Genomic DNA, 22,160 nt, shown 5'->3' on the forward strand with positions numbered 1-22,160 from the left:
GGACTGCCAAGTCTGCGCAGAGTGCAAACCGCACTTCTACCGACCCGAAAAGGCACCACTCATCAAGGCCACCCGCCCCTTTGAGCGACTGAGTGTTGACTTTAAGGGCCCCCTTCCCTCCACCGACCGCAGTGTGTACTTTCTTAACGTAATTGACGAGTACTCGCGGTTCCCCTTCACCATCCCCTGCCCTGACACCACTACCTCGTCAGTTATAAAAGCCCTGCGCAAGCTCTTCACTCTGTTTGGATACCCATGCTATATCCACAGTGACAGAGGGTCCTCTTTTATGAGTGACGAACTGCGCCAATACCTACTGGCTAGGGGAATTGCAACCAGTAGGACCACGAGCTATAATCCCCGGGGGAATGGACAGGTAGAGAAGGAGAATGGCACAGTGTGGAAAGCCACACTCTTAGCCCTCAGGTCAAAGAGACTGCCGGTCTCCCGCTGGCAGGAGGTCCTTCCCGAGGCACTCCACTCCATCCGCTCCCTGTTATGCACAGCCACCAATGCCACCCCTCATGAGCGGCTCTTTTCTTTTCCCAGAAAATCGACCACTGGAACCACCCTACCAACTTGGCTGACGTCCCCGGGGCCAGTGCTGCTTCGGAAACATGCGAGGAGCAATAAATACTCCCCGATGGTCGAGAGGTTTCACTTACTTCATGCGAACCCCCAGTATGCCTATGTGGTTTTACCTGATGGGCGGGAAGACATGGTCTCCATCCGTGACCTGGCGCCTGCAGGAGCTCCGGGCCCCTACCCTGAACACTCCGTGGTGACTATTGACCCCGTACCCACCAATATATGTACCTATGACACACCGTGCACCCCAAACCCTATACAGACACCACACGACACTCCCATACCGGGCGCGACGCACACGCACAAGGGATTACCGACGCCTAACGCGCTGGCACCTGAAGTCAGGCCGGAGCCAGCACAACCGCCATCGCCGGTGCTACGTAGATCACAGCGACGGACTCGACCGCCTGATAGACTTAACCTGTAAATATACTTCTTGTAAATATTGTCAGTCACTTCACCCCGCGGGACTCTTTTTAAAAAAAAGGAGGGGTGAATGTGGTAAACCATGTATATATGTCATAACTCGGTTACCTGTCTGGACACACCTCTCTGCTGACTGCCCCTGTGGCTCCTCCCACAGAGTCCTGTATAAAGGTGTTCGCCTTGCCCCTCCCCCTCAGTCCGGGGGCAGACACTCACTGTGGAGGTCATATTGTACAGCGAATAAAAGCCTTTCAGTATTTTACCAAACCTCAGTCTTTTGGAGTAATTGAAGGTGCTTCAGTCACTTTGCAAAACATCATCCTTTTTCCTACCTATGTCATCAATACCTATATGGACCATGGCATCTGGCTGCTCACCCTCCCGTTGAAGCCTTGATCTGAGATATCCTGGACCCTAGCACCTGGGAGGCAACCTACCATCCGGGAACCTCATTCTGTCGACAGAGTCTCCTTTCTGTTCCTCTAACTAATGAATCCCCTATCACCACAACTCGCTTCTTCTCCCCACTTCCCTTCTGACCACAGACCCAGACCCTGTGCCAGAGACCAGACCACTGTGACTTTCCTCTGCTAGGTCATCGCCCCAACGGCACCCAAAGCAGTATGTCTGTTGTTGAGAGGATGACCGCAGGGGCACTCTGCACCGGCTGTTTAATCCCTTTCTCCTTCCTGACTGTCACCCTGTTTCCTGTGTCTTGCACCTTGTGTGTAACTACCTCTCTATATGTCCTGTCCATCAGCCCCTCAGCCTCCGGAATGATCCGCAATTCTTTCAGCTCCTGGAAGAAACTGTAGCTGGATGCACTTCTCGCAGTTGTAGTCATCAGGGACACTGGAGGTTTCCCTGCCTTCCGACATCCCACAAGTGGAGCACTCAACTACCCTGCCTGGCATCTCTACTGTTCCAACTGTGCAAATATAAATGAGGAAACAATAAATAACTGAAAAAAAACACCTACCGCTTATTCAGTTAATCTTTAACTTCTGTCTCTGGAAAAAGTTACAGGTGATTTCTTCCTCTGATGCTGGTACAGTATTTCATTATATCATTAACCTGCATTGATTTTGAGCGTGTGTACTAGCAAGATAGCCAGTAATGATGGGTGAATCAGTGACGATTGTACTGAACTATACTGAAATATACCTTCTGATTTTGTGATTTTATATTCTGTGCTTTTGCTCGTTTTTTGTTGCCTTTTGCGCATGGGGGGGTTGATGTTCGATGTTTTTCTTTGAACGGGTTGGTTCCATGGTTCTTCTTGTTTTGTGACTATCTGTGGAGAGGACAAATTTCTGCATACGTGCTTTGATCATAGCAGAGCTACTAGGACCTGATGTTTCAATCACTATGGCAAGTTGGCAGTCTCGATGTTGGCAGTGGGTTTGGAGTGGTGGCAAGGAGGGAGGGCAGGTACGTCATCGGGGTCATCATGTGGGCACCCTCCTTCTTTGACGTTTCGTTGATACGCCCACGACGTCTCCAGAGGGCTCAACGGTGCTACCTGGCGTCCCAGATACACCCTCCTCAGTTCCATACCCTCCTGTCTTCATCTTGCAGCCCAGTTGTTGTCTTTCCTCTTAATCCAAATCCAATTGCTGCTTTCTTCTGCTTCACTTGACAAGGACTTGACTGCTTGTGGAGGGAGTGACCCCTCACCCCCATCTTCTTCAATAGACTGGTCGTAGATGTAGCAACGAATACCCTGCATCCCACTTCTACAGGGAAAATCTTGGTCTTCCAGCCATTCTGGGCAGCTTCAGTTGCCAGTTCAGGGTACTTGGTCTTTTTCCTCTCATAAGCTTCTTCGACACCATCTTCCCATGGTACTGTCAATTCCACAACATATGCCAGCTTGGCTGTTGTGAACCACAGGACCATGTCTGGCCGAAGTGTTGTAGCCGCAATGTCTGGGGGAAACACAAGCTTTTTTTCCAAGTCCACGTCCATTTTCCAATCCCGAGCAACCTGCAGGATGCTTATATCTTGAATCTTTGAATAACAAGGGAAGCTCAAACAGTTAAATGCTATTCTCTTGCTCACACTTCCACAGGAGGGAAAGTGAGGTAGAATTTAGGCATCGAGGACGTATTGAAAATCAATAAAGGGCTGAGAGTTGAAGTTGGAAATTAAAACAGAAAGCTCAGGGAAAAAACCCAGTACACAAGGCAACATCGGTGGAACGAGAAACAGAGTCAACACTTCAGGTCAAAGATCAGAATTGGAAAACTGAGACGACAATATTTTCTCACTAGTTTTATCCTCTTTCTGCATAGGGAAATTTTACCAGCATTTTGCTAATATATCTTTGAATGAGCTGTCCGGAGAACCTGAGTTCAGTTTACTCCACCATGGTTTGAAGTTCTGAATTTACCATAAAAGTAAATCCTATATTAACACTGGAAAAATTAAACTTGATCGATTGATACAAAATTCCATTTGGCTCAGTGGAGAGAAAGCCAGTTAGCCTTTCAATGTTTGGCTCATTGTAACTTTTGTCCCACCCAATACAATCAGTCCCTTCAATCCTACAGAATGGAGACAGACGTGAGAAGCAGAAAAACATCTGGAGAAATTTCTGAAATGCCCAGTTCGCTGCTGCTGCTACTGTGCAATCAAGAATCTCCGGAGGGAAGGCCCCAAAATCCCCAGCTTTGCCTGCTGCTGGCGACCAAGGCAGAGGTTGAAGCATTCGGCAGAGATGGTGCTCGGTACTCGGTGTCAGAGGGCAGATCAGAGCTCGAAGTTTTCGGACGACTCAGAGTCGGACTGTGGTCGGGCATGGCAGGGAGAGTTTCCTTCCTTCTCCTGTCTGCGTGAGATGTGGGACTTCCAACTTGTTTACTGTGACTTTGAACTTTTTTACTGTGCCATGGCCTGTTCTTCATCGAGTTATGGTATTGTTGCACTGTTGTAACTATATGTTATAATTATGTGTTTTTTGTTAGTTTTTCAGTCTTGGTCTGTCCTGTGTTTCTGTGATATCACACCGGAGGAATATTGTATCATTTCTTAATGCATGCATTACTAAATGACAATAAAAAAGGACTGCGTGTCCTCATAATCTAATCTAATGGAATGAGGCCCACTATGACTGCATTAACTATCATGAACCTGTGCACACCACCCAAAACTAATTGCCTTTTATACACCTACCTTCCCATCAATTCGACGCACCCACCAGATTGTACCACTCATATATACACTAGAAGCAATCCACAGTGACCAATCAGCATATCTCTGTATTGTGGAAGGAAAGTGGAAGTACCAGTGGAAATGCAAATTCCATGCAGACTGTACCAGAGGTCAGGATTGAACCTGAGTCATTGGAGTAATGAAGCAGCAACTCTACCAGGTACATTACTGTGCGACCACCATTAGTATTTCGGAAGCTTTTTTATGATAAGCACGAAACTACTGAATTGTCTTTTAAAAAGTTCCGTCTGCTGTGCTAACGTCATCTGGAGGTAGTAATGTGCCAATTCTACATAGTCTGAGGGAGATATTGAAGGAGAATGCAGAGCACACTAGCATGCAGGATTTTCAACTAAACTTTATTGACACTCTGCTTGTACAGTATGTGAACTCCTCCCATGTGACAGCGGCTAACTGAGAGGCATGGGAGTAACTCTATTAGCTACCACTGCACTGCACAGGGTTACAGTTCAACCAATGTGACTGAAACTGATACGTCCTACTGTTCTAGGGGAAAGTGGGGGGGGGGGGCTAATAACCAGTAAATAGATGTGTAGATTGTGCAAATGTGTGTTATATTTGTTCAGAATAAAGACAAGCATGGCGTGGATAAGTGCTAGAACATTTTATTCTGAACGTCACCAGCGTGACCAGGTCACCACTGAAGCTGGATGTTGATTTCAGTGTTGTAACCTGTGGGTAACTGGAAAAGTCAACTGTTACAACCGTATGACCTCCCATTACAATTAAACAGATCCACTCCAACTTTGAAGTATGGCGTGTCTGCTACAAGGTGTGGTGTAAGTGGTTCTGTTTGATGTTTGGTCTGTAGGTAAGACAGATTTCACATGAAGCAGTGGTCTGGTTGATATCTTGGTTCATCCTTTGCCAGTATATTGCTTCCTGAGCTCGATGTTTACATTTTTCCTCACTAAGATGTGACATTTTCCAGAAAATGAATTTCTTCCATTATTTCACTTGTGCTTGTTCTTTTTGGATTGATTGTGTTATGGAAACTGTTGGAGCCTGCGCCATGCATTTTGGAATTTGCTGTGTCTGGAGAGGACCAAAAATATGAGCTGCCTCATGGAAAAGACCAGAGATGAGGCATGGGGTCATGAGTGACTCCAGTTCAATAGACAATAGGTGCAGCAGTAGACCATTCGGCCCTTCGAGCCAGCACCGCCATTCACTGTGATCGTGGCTGATCATCCACAATCAGTATCCAGTTCCTGCCTTATCCCCATAACCTTTGATTAGGCTATCTTTAAGAGCTCTATCCACCTCTTTCTTGAAAGTATCCAGAGACTTGGCCTCCACTGCCTTCTGGGGCAGAGCATTCTACGTATTTAGATTTAGATTATGAAGACACACAGTCCTGTTTTATTGTCATTTGGTAATGCATGCATTAAGAAATGATACAATACTTCCTCCGGTGTGATATCACAAAACACAGGACAGACCAAGACTGAAAAAACTAACAAAACCACATAATTATAACATAAAGTTACAACAGTGCAACAATACCATAACTTGATGAAGTCCATAAGCACAGTAAAAAGTTCAAAGTCTCTCAAATGTCCCACATCTCATGCAGATGGGAGAAGGAAGAAAAACTCTCCCTGCCATACCCGACCACAGTCCAACTCTGAGTCATCCGAAAACCTCAAGCCTCCGATCAGCTCTCCAACACCGAGTACTGAGTGCCATCTCTGTCCGAATGATTCGACCTCAATCTTGGTCGCCAAAAGCAGGCAAAGCCGGGGATTTTGAGGCCCTTCCCTCCGGAAGATTCCGGACCGCGCAGTAACAACAGCAGTGAACTGGCATTTCAGAAATTTCTCCAGACGTTCCTCTGTGCTTTCACGTCCATCTCCATCAAATCAGAATTGTCCACGGCCCCTATTTAACGGATACGATATCATTTTTCACCGGAGGGCTGCGCATGCGCGGTGCGCTGCTCTCTCTCCTCCCGCCTAATTCCACCACTCTCTGGGTGAAAAAGTTTCAAAGCACTGGGGAAGATTGCAGCATCTAGGTGAATGCGGAGGAATTCAGCAGTCATTCTCAACGGAGGCCACGGGGTTGACAGCGGCCTGTAGCCAGGTCAGCAACATTTGGACCCGGCGTGCCACTTGCTCTTCATGGAAGGACTGAGTTTGTGCGGCCACTCTCCTTGAATTGCTTACGGGAGGATGTTTTTTGATATTCTGAGATTTGTGTGATTAGTAAACTGTGCTTTATATTAGTCTCCTTCAGTTCCCAGTGCTTTCTTTCTTGTTGCTGATTGCTGGGTGGATGATATGCTACTTTCTGTAAGAGGAAGAGGTTGGGAATTTGGGGGCCAGCTGCTCTTGTTGGTGTTTTCTGAGTGGGTGATCTGTTAATTTTTTGTGTGAGAAGAGGGGTTGGGAGTTTGATGCTATTCCCGCTGTTCTTTTTTGTAAGGGAGGGGTTGGGGATTTGATGTTAATGATCTTTCAAAAATCATTGGACTCTGTCATGGTGCAGACTGGAAAATTGCAAATGCCACTCCACCCTTTAAGAAAGGATGAAGGCCGCAGAAAGGAAATTATAGATCAGTTAGCTGGATATCAGTGTTTGGGAAGATGCTGGAGTCAATTGTTAAAGATGAGTACTTGGTGACACAGGACAAGATAGGACAAAGTCAGTATGGTTTCCTTAAGGGAAAATCTTGCCTGACGAACCTGTTGGAATTCTTTGAGGAGATTACACATAGGATAGATAAAGGGGGTGCAGTGGATGTTGTGTATTTGGACTTTCAGAAGGCCTTTGGCAGGGTGCCACACATGAGGCTGCTTACCAAGTTAAGAGCCCATGGCAGACAGCCCACCCCGCAAAAACTCATTTCAGGGAGATAGCACCATCAACTTGCGGGAGATTTCCGGGAGAGGTGGGAGGTCTGCGATAGAGTAGCTCCTTAGCAGCTAGCCAGCTAGTTTAAATAACATTAGCTATGCTAATGAACGAATGACACACCTGTTAAACTCACCTCAACATGTCTTTTACAGTCTTAACCCACCATGGGCAATAAAAAAGTCACTGTTGCAAACAGTGCAGCGAGCAGCACTGTCATTATTTTGACCCCTATTAGGCAGGGGTACACTTTAGTGTAGTCTGGGGTGACGTACGTTTTATATATTTTTTTGGAACACTCTGCCATGGCGCGCTCTCGCTCGCGCTCTCTCTGTCTGTCTCTCTCTCTCTCGCTCTCTCTCCCTCTCTCGCTCGTGCACTCTCTCTTGCTCTTTCTCTCGCGCGCGCTCTCTCTCGTGGCCACTCTCGCGCTCTCTCTTGCTTTTCTCTCGCTCGCTCTCAAAAAAATTGATTTCCGTGATATTGTATATAATTTGCGGGCATCAAGGAGCCACTATTAATATGCGGGAGACTCCCGGAAGTTCTGGGAGAGGTGGGATGTCTGCCATAGTATTACAGAAAGTTACTAACATGGTTAGAGCGTTGGTTTCTTGCTAGAAGGTAGCAAGTGGGAATAAAAGGATCCTTTTCTGGTTGGCTGCCAGTGACTAGTGGTGTTCCATAGGAGTCGGTGTTGGGACCGCTTCTTTTTATGCTGTATATCAATGATTTAGATGATGGAATAGATGGCTTTGTTACCAAGTTTGCAGATGATACGAAGATTGGTGGAGGGGCAGGTAGTGTTGAGGAAACAGGTAGGCTGCATAAGTACTTAAACAGATTAGGAGAATGGGCAAGAAAATGGCAAATGAAATACAATGTTGGAAAATGCATGGTCATGCATTTTGGAAGTAGAAATAAATGTGCAGACTATTTTCTAAACAGGGAGAAAATCCAAAAATCTGAGATTACAAAGGGACTTGGCAGTCCTTGTGCAGAACACCCTCAAGGTTAACTTGCAGGTTGAGTCGATAGTGAGGAAGGCAAATGCAATGTTAGCATCCATTTCAAGAGGTCTAGAATACAAGAGCAGGGATGTGATGCTGAGGCTTTATAAGGCACTGGTGAGGCCTCACCTGGAGTATTGTGAACAGTTTTGGGCTCCTCATCTAAGAAAAGATGTGCTGGCTTTGGAGAGGATCAGAGAAGGTTCACAAGGGTGATTCTGGGAATGAAGGGGTTATCATACAAGGAATGTTTGATGGTTCTGTGTCTGTACTCACTGGAATTTAGAAGGATGAGGAGTATCTCAGTCTTTTGAATGTTGAAAGCCGAAAGCCCTAGATAGATTAGATGTGGAAAGGATTCTGCTCATGGTGGGAGAGTCTAGGTCAAGAGGGCACAGCCTCAGAATGGAGGGGCACCCATTTAAAACCGAGATGTGGAGAAATTTCTTTAGCCAAAGGGTGGTGAATTTGTGGAATTTGTTACCACAGGCAGCCGTGGAGGCCAAGTTATTGGGTGTATTTAAGGCAGAGCTTGACAGGTTCTTGATTGGACACGGCATCAAAAGTTATGGGGAGAAGGATGGGGAGTGGGGCTGAGGAGGGAAAAAAGGATCAGCCATGATTGAATAGTGGAGCAGACTCGATGGGTCAAATGACCTAATTCTGCTCCTGTGTCTTATGTTTTATGGTCTTATTGTTAATAATTCAATAATTCATGATAAACTGCTCAAAATTGCCATGGCACACAAAATCATTTTGTAAGATTATTGTTAATTTGGTCACACACTCTCAAAAATGTTCTTCACCCCTGGATTAGATGATATTCAATTGGTTGCTGATCATGAATAAAGTTCAGTCTCAATAAAGTATCTGACTGGAGGTGTGAGAGGGTTGGTTTTCCAGGTTCAGGAAAGCGACTAATTATGGGGAAAGATCCATTCCCTGTATAAAACCATCCAACATTTTTAGATCGTTGGAATTTGGAGCATCTGGAGAAAACCCCACTCAGCAGCAGGGAGGACATACAAATTCCACACAGACAGCACCGGAAATCAGGATTGACCCCAGGTCGTTGGAACTGTGAGTTCACAATGCCATTAACTTTACCCTGTGCTACCTTTCTGCATGGAAAGATTCTTAGTCACCATCAAGACTGCAGATGTCACTTTAATTACGATAATGGCTCCAATCGGAGTCCTGTTTGATCAGTTCAGTAATCACAGAGTGGTGCAGCATGAGAACAGCTCCCTGATTCACTGAGCCCGTGAGACCATCAAACACCCAACAACACGAACATTTTGTTCTCCCCACATTCCTAGCAACTGCCCCACGTCCCACCTCTCTTCTCTACACTCTAAGGTAATTTAATGTGTCCAATTGATCTACCAACTTTCATTTCTTTAGGTTTTGGAGGAAACTGCAGCCCACACAGTAACAGGGAGGACGTGCAAATTCCACACAGACGGCTCCAGAGATTACAATTGAACTCAAGTCACTGAAACTGTGAGGTAGCAGTACCATTAATTCTGCAGTGTGTCTCCTTCCTGAAGGTTAAGGTGTTTGGTTAATCTTTTATTTTAATTAATAATTAGAACACTGGGGAATGGCCCGGTGTCACCACTTTATCACCATCCATCTTGCTTCATACACATTGCCTTGTGCCAAGACCTTGAAAGCACATGTATATTCTTATCAAGTCTTTCCATGACCTTGGGTAGATTAATTCCTTTCTTCATAATGCTTATACACAAACTGTGTGAAATTCAACAGACTAAAACAACATTTGGTATTGCCTCCTCCTTCTATGAGTCTCTGAACCAAGTCTTTCACCTTTTGAGATACGTGTAATTTGGAGGACTTACTGCACAACTTAAGAATCAGATTACTTATTTTATGTCGAGTATTAATATGAAAAGAACATAGAGATAGAGAGCTACAGCACAGAAGCAGTCCATTCAGCCCATCTAGTCCTTGCCATACTGCCCTGCTATCCATGTACTTCTCATAACCATTGAAATTGAGCTCACATGCGCCACTTGTGCTGGCAGCTCATTCCACCCTCTCATGAACCTCTGAGTTCAGAAGGTGCCCCTCATGTTCCCCTTAAACTTCCCACCTTTCACCCTTAACCCATGACCTCTGGTCGTATTCCCACCCAACCTCAGTAAAAGACTGCTTTCAGTTACCCTATCTATACCCCTCATAACAGCACTATTAACTTATCATTCATTTAGTTTCCTTCCTCCCACCCACCTTGTTCTCTCTGGGGCTTCCTCAGAACATTGATCAAGGGATATATATTTTTTAATATACATAGTATTGACAAGATTGGGAAGGAAGGGGTAGAAGAGGCTGTTACCACTAAATTACCTTACTTGTTCCAGATTGTTACCCAGATTCACTTGACAAGAGGTAAAAAGAAAATTACTTCCTAATCTGATCAATCATTATAGCACTGAGCCAAAATCAGGAGGTGCCAACTGTAGTTAAAAGGTTCAATTGAACAGATCAGAAACCTTCACCATTACCTTCCTGTATTTTGTTTTCTGTGCACATGAATGAAAATTTGTAACATTGCGAAGACAAGGAAAACATAACAATTACAGAGAAAACACTAATAATTACCCTGCAATGGGGTGCACAAGATTGACTATTTGGAGGGTTCAGAAGAGCAAGAGGTGGTAGGAGCATGTGCAAAAACAATGTTTAAGAGGCACCTACTGAGAATATAATGCTGGAAACCAGTGCAATGTCCAACCATGTGAATCTCCAGCTATTTGGTGAAACTATTACATGTCAGACAAAGAAGAATAGTCTGCCTCTAACTGCTACAGTCACCAGTTTGGCCTCTTTTATCACATAGAATCCTTTCATCTAATCGACCATCACCACCCCCCCCAACCCCATCTTCTCCCACTTTTAACTAACTTGCTTTCCTTCTTTCCCAGTGAAGGTGAAGAGTCCTGGAGCCGAAACATTTACTTTGCTTCTCCTTCCACTGTTACCGTCTGATCAACTGAATATTCCCAGCTTTTTCCAGGTTATTTTTATATGGTTTTAAAAATATTTTACTTTGGAAGTGTCTAATAAGCCACTGTGCTCTGAATATCTAACCGTCCTACAGCTGCATAACATTGTGTGGAGTGCCGCACAGTATCATTGCCCTGGAGGTTGGACTGCAAAACACCTCCTGATGCGATGCATGAAAAGTGTAGTTCACTTGATGACAAATCTGCGTGGGTATGGTGTGCTAGCCTTCATTAGTCGGGGGATTGATTCCAAGAGCCGTGAGGTAACGTTGCAGCTCGATTAAAGTCTGGTTAGACCAAACTTGGAGCACTGTGTTCAGCTCTGATCACCTCATTGTGGCGAGAATGTGGAAGCTTTCAAGAGGGTGCAGAGGGGATTAACCAGGATGCTGCCTGGATTAGAGAGCATATTTTATGAGGAAAGGTTGCACAAGCTTTGGGGTGAAGGAAGATGAGAGGTGACTTGATAGAGGAACATAAGAGAGGAGGAGATAGCAGCGCGCCACGCGCGCGCAGCCCTCTGGTGAAAATGATATCGTATCCGTTAAATAGGGGCTGTGGACAATTCTGATTTGATGGAGACAGACGTGAAAGCACAGAGGAACATCTGGAGAAATTTCTGAAATGCAGGTTCGCTGCCGCTGCTACTGAGCGATTGAGATTCTTCTGAGGGAAGGCCCCAAAATCCCCAGCTTTGCCTGCTGTTGGCGACTGAGATTGAGATCGAATCGTTCTGATAGAGATGGTGCTCGGTACTTGGTGTCGGAGAGCTGATCCGAGGCTTGAAGTTTTCGGATGACTCAGAGTCGGACTGTGGTTGGCAATGGCAGGGAGAGTTTTTCTTCCTTCTCCCATCTGCGTGAGATGTGGGACGTTTGAGAGACTTTGAACATTTTTACTGTGCCATGGACTGCTCTTCATCAATTTATGGTATAGTTGCACTGTTGTAACTATATGTTATAATTATGTTGTTTTGTTAGTTTTTTCAGTCTTCCTGTGTTTTGTGATATCACACCGGAGGAAATATTGTATCATTTCTTAATGCATGCATTACTAAATGACAATAAAAGAGGACTGCGTGTTTTCATAATCATACGATGTTAAGAGGCCTAGATGGAGTAGACAGCCAGCACCTTTTCCTCAGGGCAATTTGAGAGGGCTTACTTTTAAGGAGATTGTAGAAAAGCATGGGGGGGGTGGTATCAGAGGTAGTGTTTTTACACAGAGTGGTAAGTGCATGCGATACACTGCCAGGGGTGGCCATAGAGCCAGATACATTAGGGACGTTTAAGAGACTGCTAAATCGGCCCACTAGTGAAAGTAAAATAGAGGGTTATCTGGGAAGGAAGGGTTTGATTGGTCTTGGAGTAGGTTAAAAAGTTGGCACAACTTGGAGGGCCAAAGGGCCTGTACTGTCTTATGTTCTGTGTTCGGCCCGGTTCTGCCCGCTGCTCCGCAACGTCTACTCAGCTCCGTGCTGAACTGAGGCTCTGTACTGCTCCGGCTACAGTGACGCCTGGGTTCACATCTGTGGCTGTACACCATCTACCCAGCTTTGCCATGAACTGAGGCTGTGTCCTCCTCCAGCTGCGGTGAGGCCTGGCTTTGTGTCTTTTCTAAAACTCCGGTTCTGAAGCTCTTTGCTTACTTTAGTGTTTGCATGATTTGTTCTCCCTCTCCTCCCCACCCCACCACACCCCGCATTATCTCAAAAGCATTTCAGTCATTTTCCATTGTTGTGTAAACAAGGAGCACACCTTTGTGCACATGAGAACGATAAAAAATTCCACAGCTAAAGGAACACCAAACCCAGGAACAGAAAAGATTACAGTAAGTGTTTCACAGGCAAAGCCCTCCGCACCATTGAGCACATATGCAAACCCTCCTCAAGAAAGGAGCATCCATTTTCAATGACCCTATCAATCAGGTCATGCTCTATTCTTGTCACTACCATTCGGCAGTAGCTACATAATACTTAGGTCCCACACCACCAGACTTAGGAGCAGTTATAGTCCCTACAATCATCAGCCTCTTGAACTGGTGCGATAACTTCATTACCACAACTCTGAAGTGACTATGACCTACAGACTCATTTTCAAGGACTCTTTACAGGTCAAATTCTCAGTATATATATTTTTGCACAATTTGTCTTCTTCTGCACACTGCTTATTTGTCATTCTTTGTTTATGTACAGTTTGAGTAAATTCAATTGTCTTCATTAATTTTCCTATGTAAGGGGGTTTCGATTTTTATGTTACTGCAGAGGCTAATTAAAATGGCGTATTTGTTATGTTAATGTGGGGAATGCGGCTTTGTTGTGTTAAATGCTGAGAAAGTTTGTGCTAGCAGCTTGTTTTGATTTAGAGGGTGATAAGAGGGTGCTATTAACCAATTGGGATAGTTGTTATGGTTTTCGTGTATTTGAAGATACTGTATGCGCGGGGTTTTGGGGCAGAAGGCGGGAGAGTGAGACAGAGGATGGACGAGGTTCTGTGATGTCCACTAACGGGGTCGGACCCCGAGGAGGGCATTCAGCGAGGAGACGGAGACGGACTCATGTGGAGCGTCTGGTCGACCACCGTTGTTGGTCCCAGGCGGCCGGTTGAGGTGGTCCGAGGGGTCGCAGGGTGAAGAAGAGGGTCCTTGAGCTCCAACTGTTTTGTGCACGAAGAGATTGAACTTTGATAAGTGTGGCGCCTTTTATTTTCCTTTTATATTTAATTCTCTCTTAATTATATAGTTCCAGTAATATCTATAAACTGTAAATCATTTAATTGCATTTGGTGTATTGTCTGTTATTTGGGCGGGGTGGGGTACCTCACACAGCATCCAAACAAACTATTATCCAGTTTGGCGGGGCCGAGGCTGTTTCCCTAGACGACAGCGAGCCGAGCAACCCTGAGGGTGGCCGGGAGGGGCTACACCTATAAATACCTCCAGTAAAATGAATCTCAAGGTAGTATATGATCACATATACGTACTTCGATAATAAATTTACTTTGAACTTTGAGATTTTGAATCATACCACAGAGCATTTATTAGTAGACCGCTTGTCCTGGTAAAATAGTGCCCTGACAAGAACCCTTGTCTCCGTGTCGGCAAGATGAAAGAAATGGTTATTGACTTACAGGAAGGGGATGGGGCACATGATCCTGTTTACATCATGGGTGCTGAGGCTGAGGGGACTGAAAGCCTCACGTTCCTAGGAGTAAACATTACCCCCAGCCTGATCTAGTCTGATCACATAGACGGCATGGCCAAGAATGAGCACCAGCAGCTCTACTTCCTCAAGAAATTCACCATGTCTCCATTTGCCCTGAACAACTTTTATAGTTGCACCATCGTAAGCATTCTATTGGGATGGCAACAAATAGGCTGCCCTAGAAACTGTAGAGAACTGTGGTCACAGCTCAGCACGTTGCAGAAGTCAGCCTCCCCTCCATGGACTCTGTCTACATTTCTTGCTGCCTCAATAAAGTGGCCGGCGTTATCAAAGACCTCACCCACCCTGGACCTGGACCTTCTCTCTTCTTCCCTCTCCCAAAGGGCAGAAGAGACTAACAGCATGTACCACCAGGTTCAAGAACAGCGTCCATTCCACTGTTATAAGACTACTGAATGTACCTCCTGTATGATATGATTACCCCTTGACCTCACAATCTAACATGTCATGGTCTTGCACCTTATTGTTTGTCTGCACTGCATTTTCTCTGTAACTGTTACACTTCATGCTGCCTTTCCCCTGTACTACCTCAAAGTACTGATGTGACGAAATAATCTCTATGGATGGCATGCAAAACAAAGCTTTTCCTTGCCTCGATACACACGACAATAATAAACCAATTTACCAATGATCTTGTTTAAAGTTGTTCAGGACAAATTGTCCTGGACACTAAGGGTGAGCAAAAGCAATCAAAGAAAAAACTGCAGATGCTGTTTAAAAAAACTGCAAAAGCAGATCGCAATCTATCCCTTTTGGCTCAGTTTTTCCCTTTCTACTAGTATAGTTTGACCCACAGCTCCGCTATTAGCAAAACTCAATTCAAATAAGGAAATATAATTTGGCTCTATTTATTCATTTGGTCTCACCCTATCAGAGGTATTCCTTCACCTCCTGCTCTGCAATTTTTTTTTGTCTCATTTCCAGTTCTAACCAAGGCTCTTCAGTATGAAACCTTAACTCTTTTGGGATTGGCACTGTTATTGGTTTGTTCTTGTGGTATGTACCAAGAAACAGTGAAAGGCTTGTCTTTCATACAGTTCATAAAGATCAAATCATTACACCATGCATAGAGTAGAACAAAGTAAAACAATGCAGAATAAAGTGTAAAAGCTGCACAGAAAATTCAGAGCAAGTAAACAATAAAGTACAAGATCATAACAAGATAGAGTCTATCTCATCGGGACAGTGAGTTGTTGGTCTCCTCTCTCACTGCTGCAGGGATGACCTCTCTCTCTCTCTCTCTCTCTCTCGCTCGATGGTGGGGGAGGCTGTAGGGAGGGGAAGGGGTACTGCTGTTTATGTGTGGGGGAGGGAGGGGAGCTTTGGGGTTCTGATGCTTCTATTATTCATTCTATGGGGTTTCTTGTTTTGTGGATGTCTGTAGGGAGTAAGAATTTCAGGTTGTATATTGTATACCTTCTCTGCTACAAAATTGAACCATTTGAATTGCTTGATTTGAAGCGGTCTCTTCAGGTTTCTGCTAGCAGTAGGATAGAAGTTGTCCTTGAACCTCAAGGTATATGCCTTCAGGCCTTTTTAAAAAAATCTTCTGCCTGATGGGGGAGTGGAGAAGATCTGGGGCAGGTGGGGCCTTTTGGTTTTGCTGGCTTCTTTACTGAGACCGTGAGAAGTATAGACAGAGTCTTTAGAAGGGAGGTTGTTTTCCATGAAGTGCTGAGCTTTGTCTACAACTCTCTGCAGTTTTTCACACAAAATGCTGGAGAAAATCAGCAGGTCACGCAGCATGCAGAAGACTACAGTCGACCTCCCCTCCCCCCACCTTTTAAACCTACACATCATCTTTTTTTCTCCAGTCCTGCTAAAGGGTGTCGGCCTGAAACGTCCACTGTTTACTCTTTTCCACAGATGCTACCCAGCCTTCTGAGGTCTTCCAGCATTTTATGTGTGTTACTTGGATTTCCAGCACCTGCAGATTTACTCTTGTTTTCTCTGCAATTCTTGTGGTCACATGTTGAGTTAGTGCCATACCAAACTGTTATGCACCCAGATAAAATGCTTTCTATGGTGCATCGATAAAAATTGGTAAGGGCTGACAGGACATATCAAATTTCTTTAGCCTCCTGAGGAAGAGAAGGTGCTGGAGAGCTTTCTTGGCCATGGCATCAACATGGTCTGATCAGGACAGACTATCAGTGACATTCACACCTAGGTACTTGAAGCTCTGAACCCTCTCAACCTCAACATCATTGACGTACACAGGCGCATGTGGACCATCTTCTTCTTTCCAAAGGCGAAGGACGAACCCAGGATGTTGGAATTCTGAGTGGTTCACTTCCTACTGCCTTTACCATTTTCCACCTTGGAGAAAAACCCTGGTTTTAATTTCAATCCAAACAGAAAATTAGGACACATACATAAGGTGGTAGTCTACTTTCTCGTTCTCTATATTTCCTTCTCTTTTCCCTCTCTGTTCCTGTGCCTTCATAATCATGTCAGACTTGATTGGGTTGGTGGATTAATTGTGGGTGAGTGCTGGAGACGCTGGGGAGCTGACAGGAATGTAGGGAGAATGAAATAGAACAAATATAAATGAATATTTGAATGGAATTTATAAGCCAAAGGACCTGTTTCCAAAATATATCACTCTATAAATCCAAGTGGATAAAAGATATACTTGTTTCCCTCTTCCTACCTCCTCTGCTTGGTTTCTAAACCATTGATATCACTCCTCATTTTGTCTGCCATTTTGTCTACCATTTTTTCTCTCTTTAATTAGAAATCTCTCTCTACATGACTTTCTCCACCCCCCCGACCACTCTTCCGCCTTTCTCTTCTCACCTTGATAGATTTTATTTTCCTTTATTGATCTAACCTCAAGTTATTTTTCCTTCAAGGTTAGGGTCTCAGGACTTGTTCTCATGGTGTGGAAAAATTGTGCAATCAATATATACCAAACTCGATTAAATGTTATTTTCCCACAATTAAGATCATGTTATTTTTTCCTGAAGGTCAATTTTTTTCCCATTAGCTATAAATACAGATCACAGAATGTGCGTGGAAGCTCCATAACAAATTGCAAACATGATCCGATGTGCCTTGGCTGCGCTGTTTATCGCAACAGGTGAGTTCAGTATTTTTGTGATCCCGTTTAGTTTCCTTCTTCATTGCAGTTCAAGGGAATTCACCTTCAGTGCTTTTCACGGGACGAAGAATTCGTTTGCCCCTCCGAGTGATGGCTACAGCAGCTTGGAAGCCAGACTTCCACCACTTCTTCAATTTCAGGTGACAGACCAAGAGGTAAAGGAGAAGGAATGGAAATGGCTAATAGGGGGACAATCTATAAAATTGGACAGTATTTTCAATAAACAGTGAAAATAGTGTAAAGAGAAAATAGTTATAAATCAATAAATAGCCTGACATTCTATTAAAAGGGCCTGTTGATTAGTTTATAATTGTTATAAAATTTCCGACCCGAACGTGCCTCTGTCGTAACTTGCAGATGAGTTCAGTGCTAAGCTGTGGAAGATTCAGGGAACACACATAAAAGTTGCTGGTGAACGCAGCAGGCCAGGCAGCATCTCTAGGAAGAGGTCCAGTCGACGTTTCGGGCCGAGACCCTTCGTCAGGACTAACTGAAAGAAGAGACAGTAAGAGATTTGAAAGTGGGAGGGGGAGGGGGTTTCAGGAGTTGGTTTATTCTAGGTTTCATTCCAAACCAATCAGGAATTCTGAAAGAAGCCATAAAATCTCTCAGGCAGTTGAAAATGGTGAAGAATCTAGGGAATGGTGGAAAGCCAAAAACTTTGAAACTGACACAGTGTCTTCTTTTGCAGTCTACGGTTGTGGTAATCCTGTACACCAACCCATCCTCTCCAGAGTAGTGGGCGGTGAGAATGCTAGACCCAACAGCTGGCCATGGCAAGTACGTCAACTCTCAAACCAAAATGGTTTCATATTTAAAGTGCTTAAGCTGTTGAGCTGTGGCGTCTCCTTTGCTAAAAGCACAATACTTGTGATCAGCATCACGCAGATCAGGAGTGACGTCATGAGTCACTGCTCCCAGCTAAATCTCACCAAAGTAGGACCAGTGGGATTAACAAACCAGAGTTTCAGATCCTGATCTGTACTTTGTGTTCATTACTGGAGGAGCAGGGACAGTAATGTTGGACAAGAATAACATTAACTCTGATCAGCAGTCATACAGATGAGAACAATGGGAAGAGTAAAGAAGAAGTTCTCCATCCCTATTTGCACAGGGGTACAATTGCTACCCATTCTTCTGTGGGAATCCATTTTTCATATAGGATTCCTGGAATCTGAAATACTTGACAATAAGCTGCCTAAGTTATCATTACTTTATGTGACTGGGCCAATTGTAATGTCCCTGCATTCAGGTAAGGTGATGATTCTGGCATTATACCAACAAATATAGGAAGAAAACTGAGAAAATGTTCTCTCAGAAATCATTTGCATTACGTTGATTTCCCTCATTACATTTTTTTTTGAAGATGAACATTTGAATTTCTTGCAGGTCTCCCTCCAGGTGAACAGAGAAGGTCGCTGGGGTCACATCTGTGGGGGATCTCTCATTGATCCGAGATGGGTTATGACTGCAGCACATTGCATAAAGTAAGTTTCTTGAGTTAAGGTAGGGTTGGTGGGCTGCTCGCTAAGACTGTTCACATGGTTACATCTTGTTACATTGCTTGTGCTAGTGTAAGGGGTTTCTTTTTTATGTAACTGCATAGTCTAATTAAAATGGCTTCTTTGTTATGTTATAATTAAAATGGCTTCTTTGTTATGTTAACTGCTGAGAAAGTCCTCCCGCTAGCAGTTCGTTTGGATCATGTTACTGATAAGAGGGTGTTACGAACCAATTGGGATAGTTGTTATGCTTTCTGTGTGTCTGTAAGATATTGTGATGCGCGGGTTTTTGGGGGAGAAGGTGAGAGATAGAGATAGAGGATGGACCAGGTGCTGTGAAGTCCGCTAACGGGGTCGGACCCCGAGCAGGAGTCCGAGGTCCAGGGTGTTCGGCGAGGTGAGGAGACGGAGACGGACTCGTGTGGAGCGTCTGGTTGACCACCATTGTTGGTCCCAGGCGGCATGTCGACGTGGTCCGAGGGGATCGCAGAGTGAAGAAGGAGGGTCCTGAGCTCCAACTGTTAGTGCACGAAGAGATTGAACTTTGATAAGTGTGGCACGTTTTATTTTCCTGTGTTTTGAAAAGGGTATTTGGCCTTTAATGTTCATATTTCATCAGATGCTGTCTGACCTGCTGAGTGTTACCGGCATTTTCTCTTTTTATTCCAATGAAAGCCATTTATCTCTTAGAACACTGTTCACTCCTTCCCTAGTGTAGTGGATGTCTGTGGGATATGCTTTGCTTATGATGGCTGGTGAGTTGCTCTGAATATCAGAGGTTTTATCTCTTATAACATTGATTGGACTGTGCTTGCAGTTTTCATTTGAACCCCAGAGCCACAAGTAGGGCTGTGTTTACTTGATGCTCTCACACCAAATGAGTCGGCGTAAACCTCAAGTGTAGATAACAAGAAGACCCAACTGGGCACTGCATTCCTGGTTTACTTGAACGTGAGCAGCATTCATTTTAAGCTGTATATGTAAAATGGTACTTTGATTTATAAACCTCGGAGAGGGGCTCATTGGAAATGTTGTGTGAATGCCTATATCAGCGTCAAGAAACCGCAGCGAGTTACAGCACATGTCGGTTTGCAGAGCCTGCTTAAGGGCTCAGTTTTACTCTGTGACACTGGTGTGACATTTTGCATTTTCTGCTAGCTTGTCTGCTGAGTGAGTGGCATTTTGTTGCTGAGATGAGTCAAGTTCTTTTTTTTTCGCAGTAGAATGGTTTTGGTCAGCCAGTCAGGCAGTTCCAGTGCCATGTCACGCACGGTCCTCCCAATCTCAGTCGCACTGAGATGATCCATTCACAGCCCCTCAGCCCAGAGGAAGCTTCACTCCATTGGTGCACAATGAATTCCTAATTTCAGGGGTGGGGGTGAAAAGGGGCTCTGCCCCACTATCCTCCCCATTCCCCAAGTGGTTCAACAGACATAAAAGGGTTTGCTAATTGTGTAATGCTGGTGCTGATTCGGACACCTTCACAATGCTTACAGCATTGATTTCTTCTCACAGTAACAAGTACACCTACAGAGTGGGTCTCGGCAAGCAGGTCCTCTCAGAAGATGAAGCAGGCTCCGTCTACGTCCCGGTTGAGAAGATGTTCGGTCACGAGAAGTTCAGCATGATCTTTGCTGCCAATGGGTCAGTAGAAGAGAAACGTAACTAATTGAGAAAATGTTCTTCATTCCTCTCCTCAGACTGTTTGTTCTTGTTATGGCAAAATGGAGTGTTTGACTGTTAGATTAAACATGCTCAAGAAGAAATTAGCTCAATGAATGAAGGAAAAAATGGCCTTAAATTGCTGTCACAAGAAGGGAGGTGGGAGAAGGTGCAAGCCGAGAAAAACTATGGCACGGATATCTTGGTCAAATGGCCCATAGCTCTGCTTTAAATCCTTTGTAGTGTCTAGTTAAAATATTCATCACAAATAGATCTGTGACGGGAATTTGATACCCAGTAACTAAATGGTGGTAGAGGCAGAACCCAATTTCTGTTTAAACCAGACTTGGGTGTGTACTTGAAAAGTCATAGCCTGGAGTGCTATGGGCCAAGTGTTGAAGGAGGGATGAGATCAAATGACTTTTTATTGACTGGTGATATCCTGAATGTGCTGAATAGACTCATTGTCTCATTCTAAGCAGAACTCAGGCATTGCAGTAATCACATTGACTCACAGCAGCACAGTCTAGAATTGTAATAAACAGGTAATTAACCATACACCTTTAGCCGAGCCAGAAACAATAGCGCCGATACCACAACATTGTATCATTGGTTATAAATCCATTCTTTTCCTCACAATAACTCTTCTACATTTTGTCCAGGTGAAGAACCTGGATCTCCACTCATGACTCCTTACACAGTTATTTTCTGACTTCAATTACACTATCAATGAGATAAATCGATTTCAGGTCTGAACTCCTCACCGTAAATGAGGGAATTGTTCCAGTAGATCCCTTATTCACTGAAAATTGTATGTCCTTAGCTTTGTGGATAATAGAACAAGGAAAAGCAGATAGGAGTGAGTTGGAATAGTCAAAATATAAGCCATGCTTGAGGATTTTAGCAGTTAAAGAACTGAGGAAGATTCATAACTGGGGTGCAGCGATAGAAGGTTCAGGCCATGATGTGGAGATATAGTCCAAAGCTCATACCAGATATGACATGAAGGCTGGAGATGTAAAAGTTCATTTTTGGAACATTTCCAGGGAGAGGGATTGAGAAGATGGTTAGGGAAAGCAGACTGTGATGGGGATAGTTCAAAGTTCAAAGTACATTTATTATCAAAGTATATATACCACATACAACCTTGAGATTCATCTTCTTGCAGGCAGCCACAAAACACAGAAACACAAAAAAATCCATGACAAAACCCACACAGCAAAGACCAACAAACATCCAATGCTTGAAAAAAGAATAAGTCACCCAAACAACAACAAAAAACAAAAAAAAAGACAGAACATAAACTGCAGAGTCCCTGAAGGTGAGTCCACGGTCAGTGAGCCGGTTCAGCACTGAGGCGATGCAGGAGCCCGATGGCTCAGGCCACAGCTGTACAGTCAGTTCAGTGCTGAGCCAAATAAAGCCTCACGGAGTAGTGATTTGAACACCGGTTCGATTTCGCCCTCGCCCTTGATGCCTTTATCTTTTTCATGTGGCTTGGTTCTTAAATCACCTTAATAACATCAGTTC

General features: G+C 44.4%; 1 protein-coding gene across 5 annotated transcripts in view; it reads left to right on the plus strand.

Annotated features, from left to right (window-relative positions):
• The window catches only part of LOC134337878 (chymotrypsin-like elastase family member 2A), a 72,029-nt gene that overhangs the window by 39,993 nt on the left and 9,876 nt on the right, over positions 1-22,160 (plus strand). The window contains exons 1-8 of one of the 5 annotated variants that reach the window (XM_063033191.1): positions 5,038-5,059; positions 9,081-9,191; positions 9,516-9,619; positions 11,060-11,151; positions 17,353-17,445; positions 18,158-18,246; positions 18,856-18,953; positions 20,484-20,612. In XM_063033191.1, the coding sequence (XP_062889261.1) occupies positions 17,406-17,445; positions 18,158-18,246; positions 18,856-18,953; positions 20,484-20,612 (356 nt within the window). In that variant the 5' untranslated portion in view covers positions 5,038-5,059; positions 9,081-9,191; positions 9,516-9,619; positions 11,060-11,151; positions 17,353-17,405. Of the gene's footprint in view, positions 1-2,027; positions 2,063-5,037; positions 5,060-9,080; positions 9,192-9,515; positions 9,620-11,059; positions 11,152-17,352; positions 17,446-18,157; positions 18,247-18,855; positions 18,954-20,483; positions 20,613-22,160 lie in introns of those variants that run through there. The other 4 variants (XM_063033189.1, XM_063033188.1, XM_063033192.1 and 1 more) reach the window with 4 other exon arrangements.

Source organism: Mobula hypostoma, chromosome 25, assembly GCF_963921235.1.
Source record: "Mobula hypostoma chromosome 25, sMobHyp1.1, whole genome shotgun sequence".
Lineage (NCBI taxonomy): Eukaryota > Metazoa > Chordata > Chondrichthyes > Myliobatiformes > Myliobatidae > Mobula > Mobula hypostoma.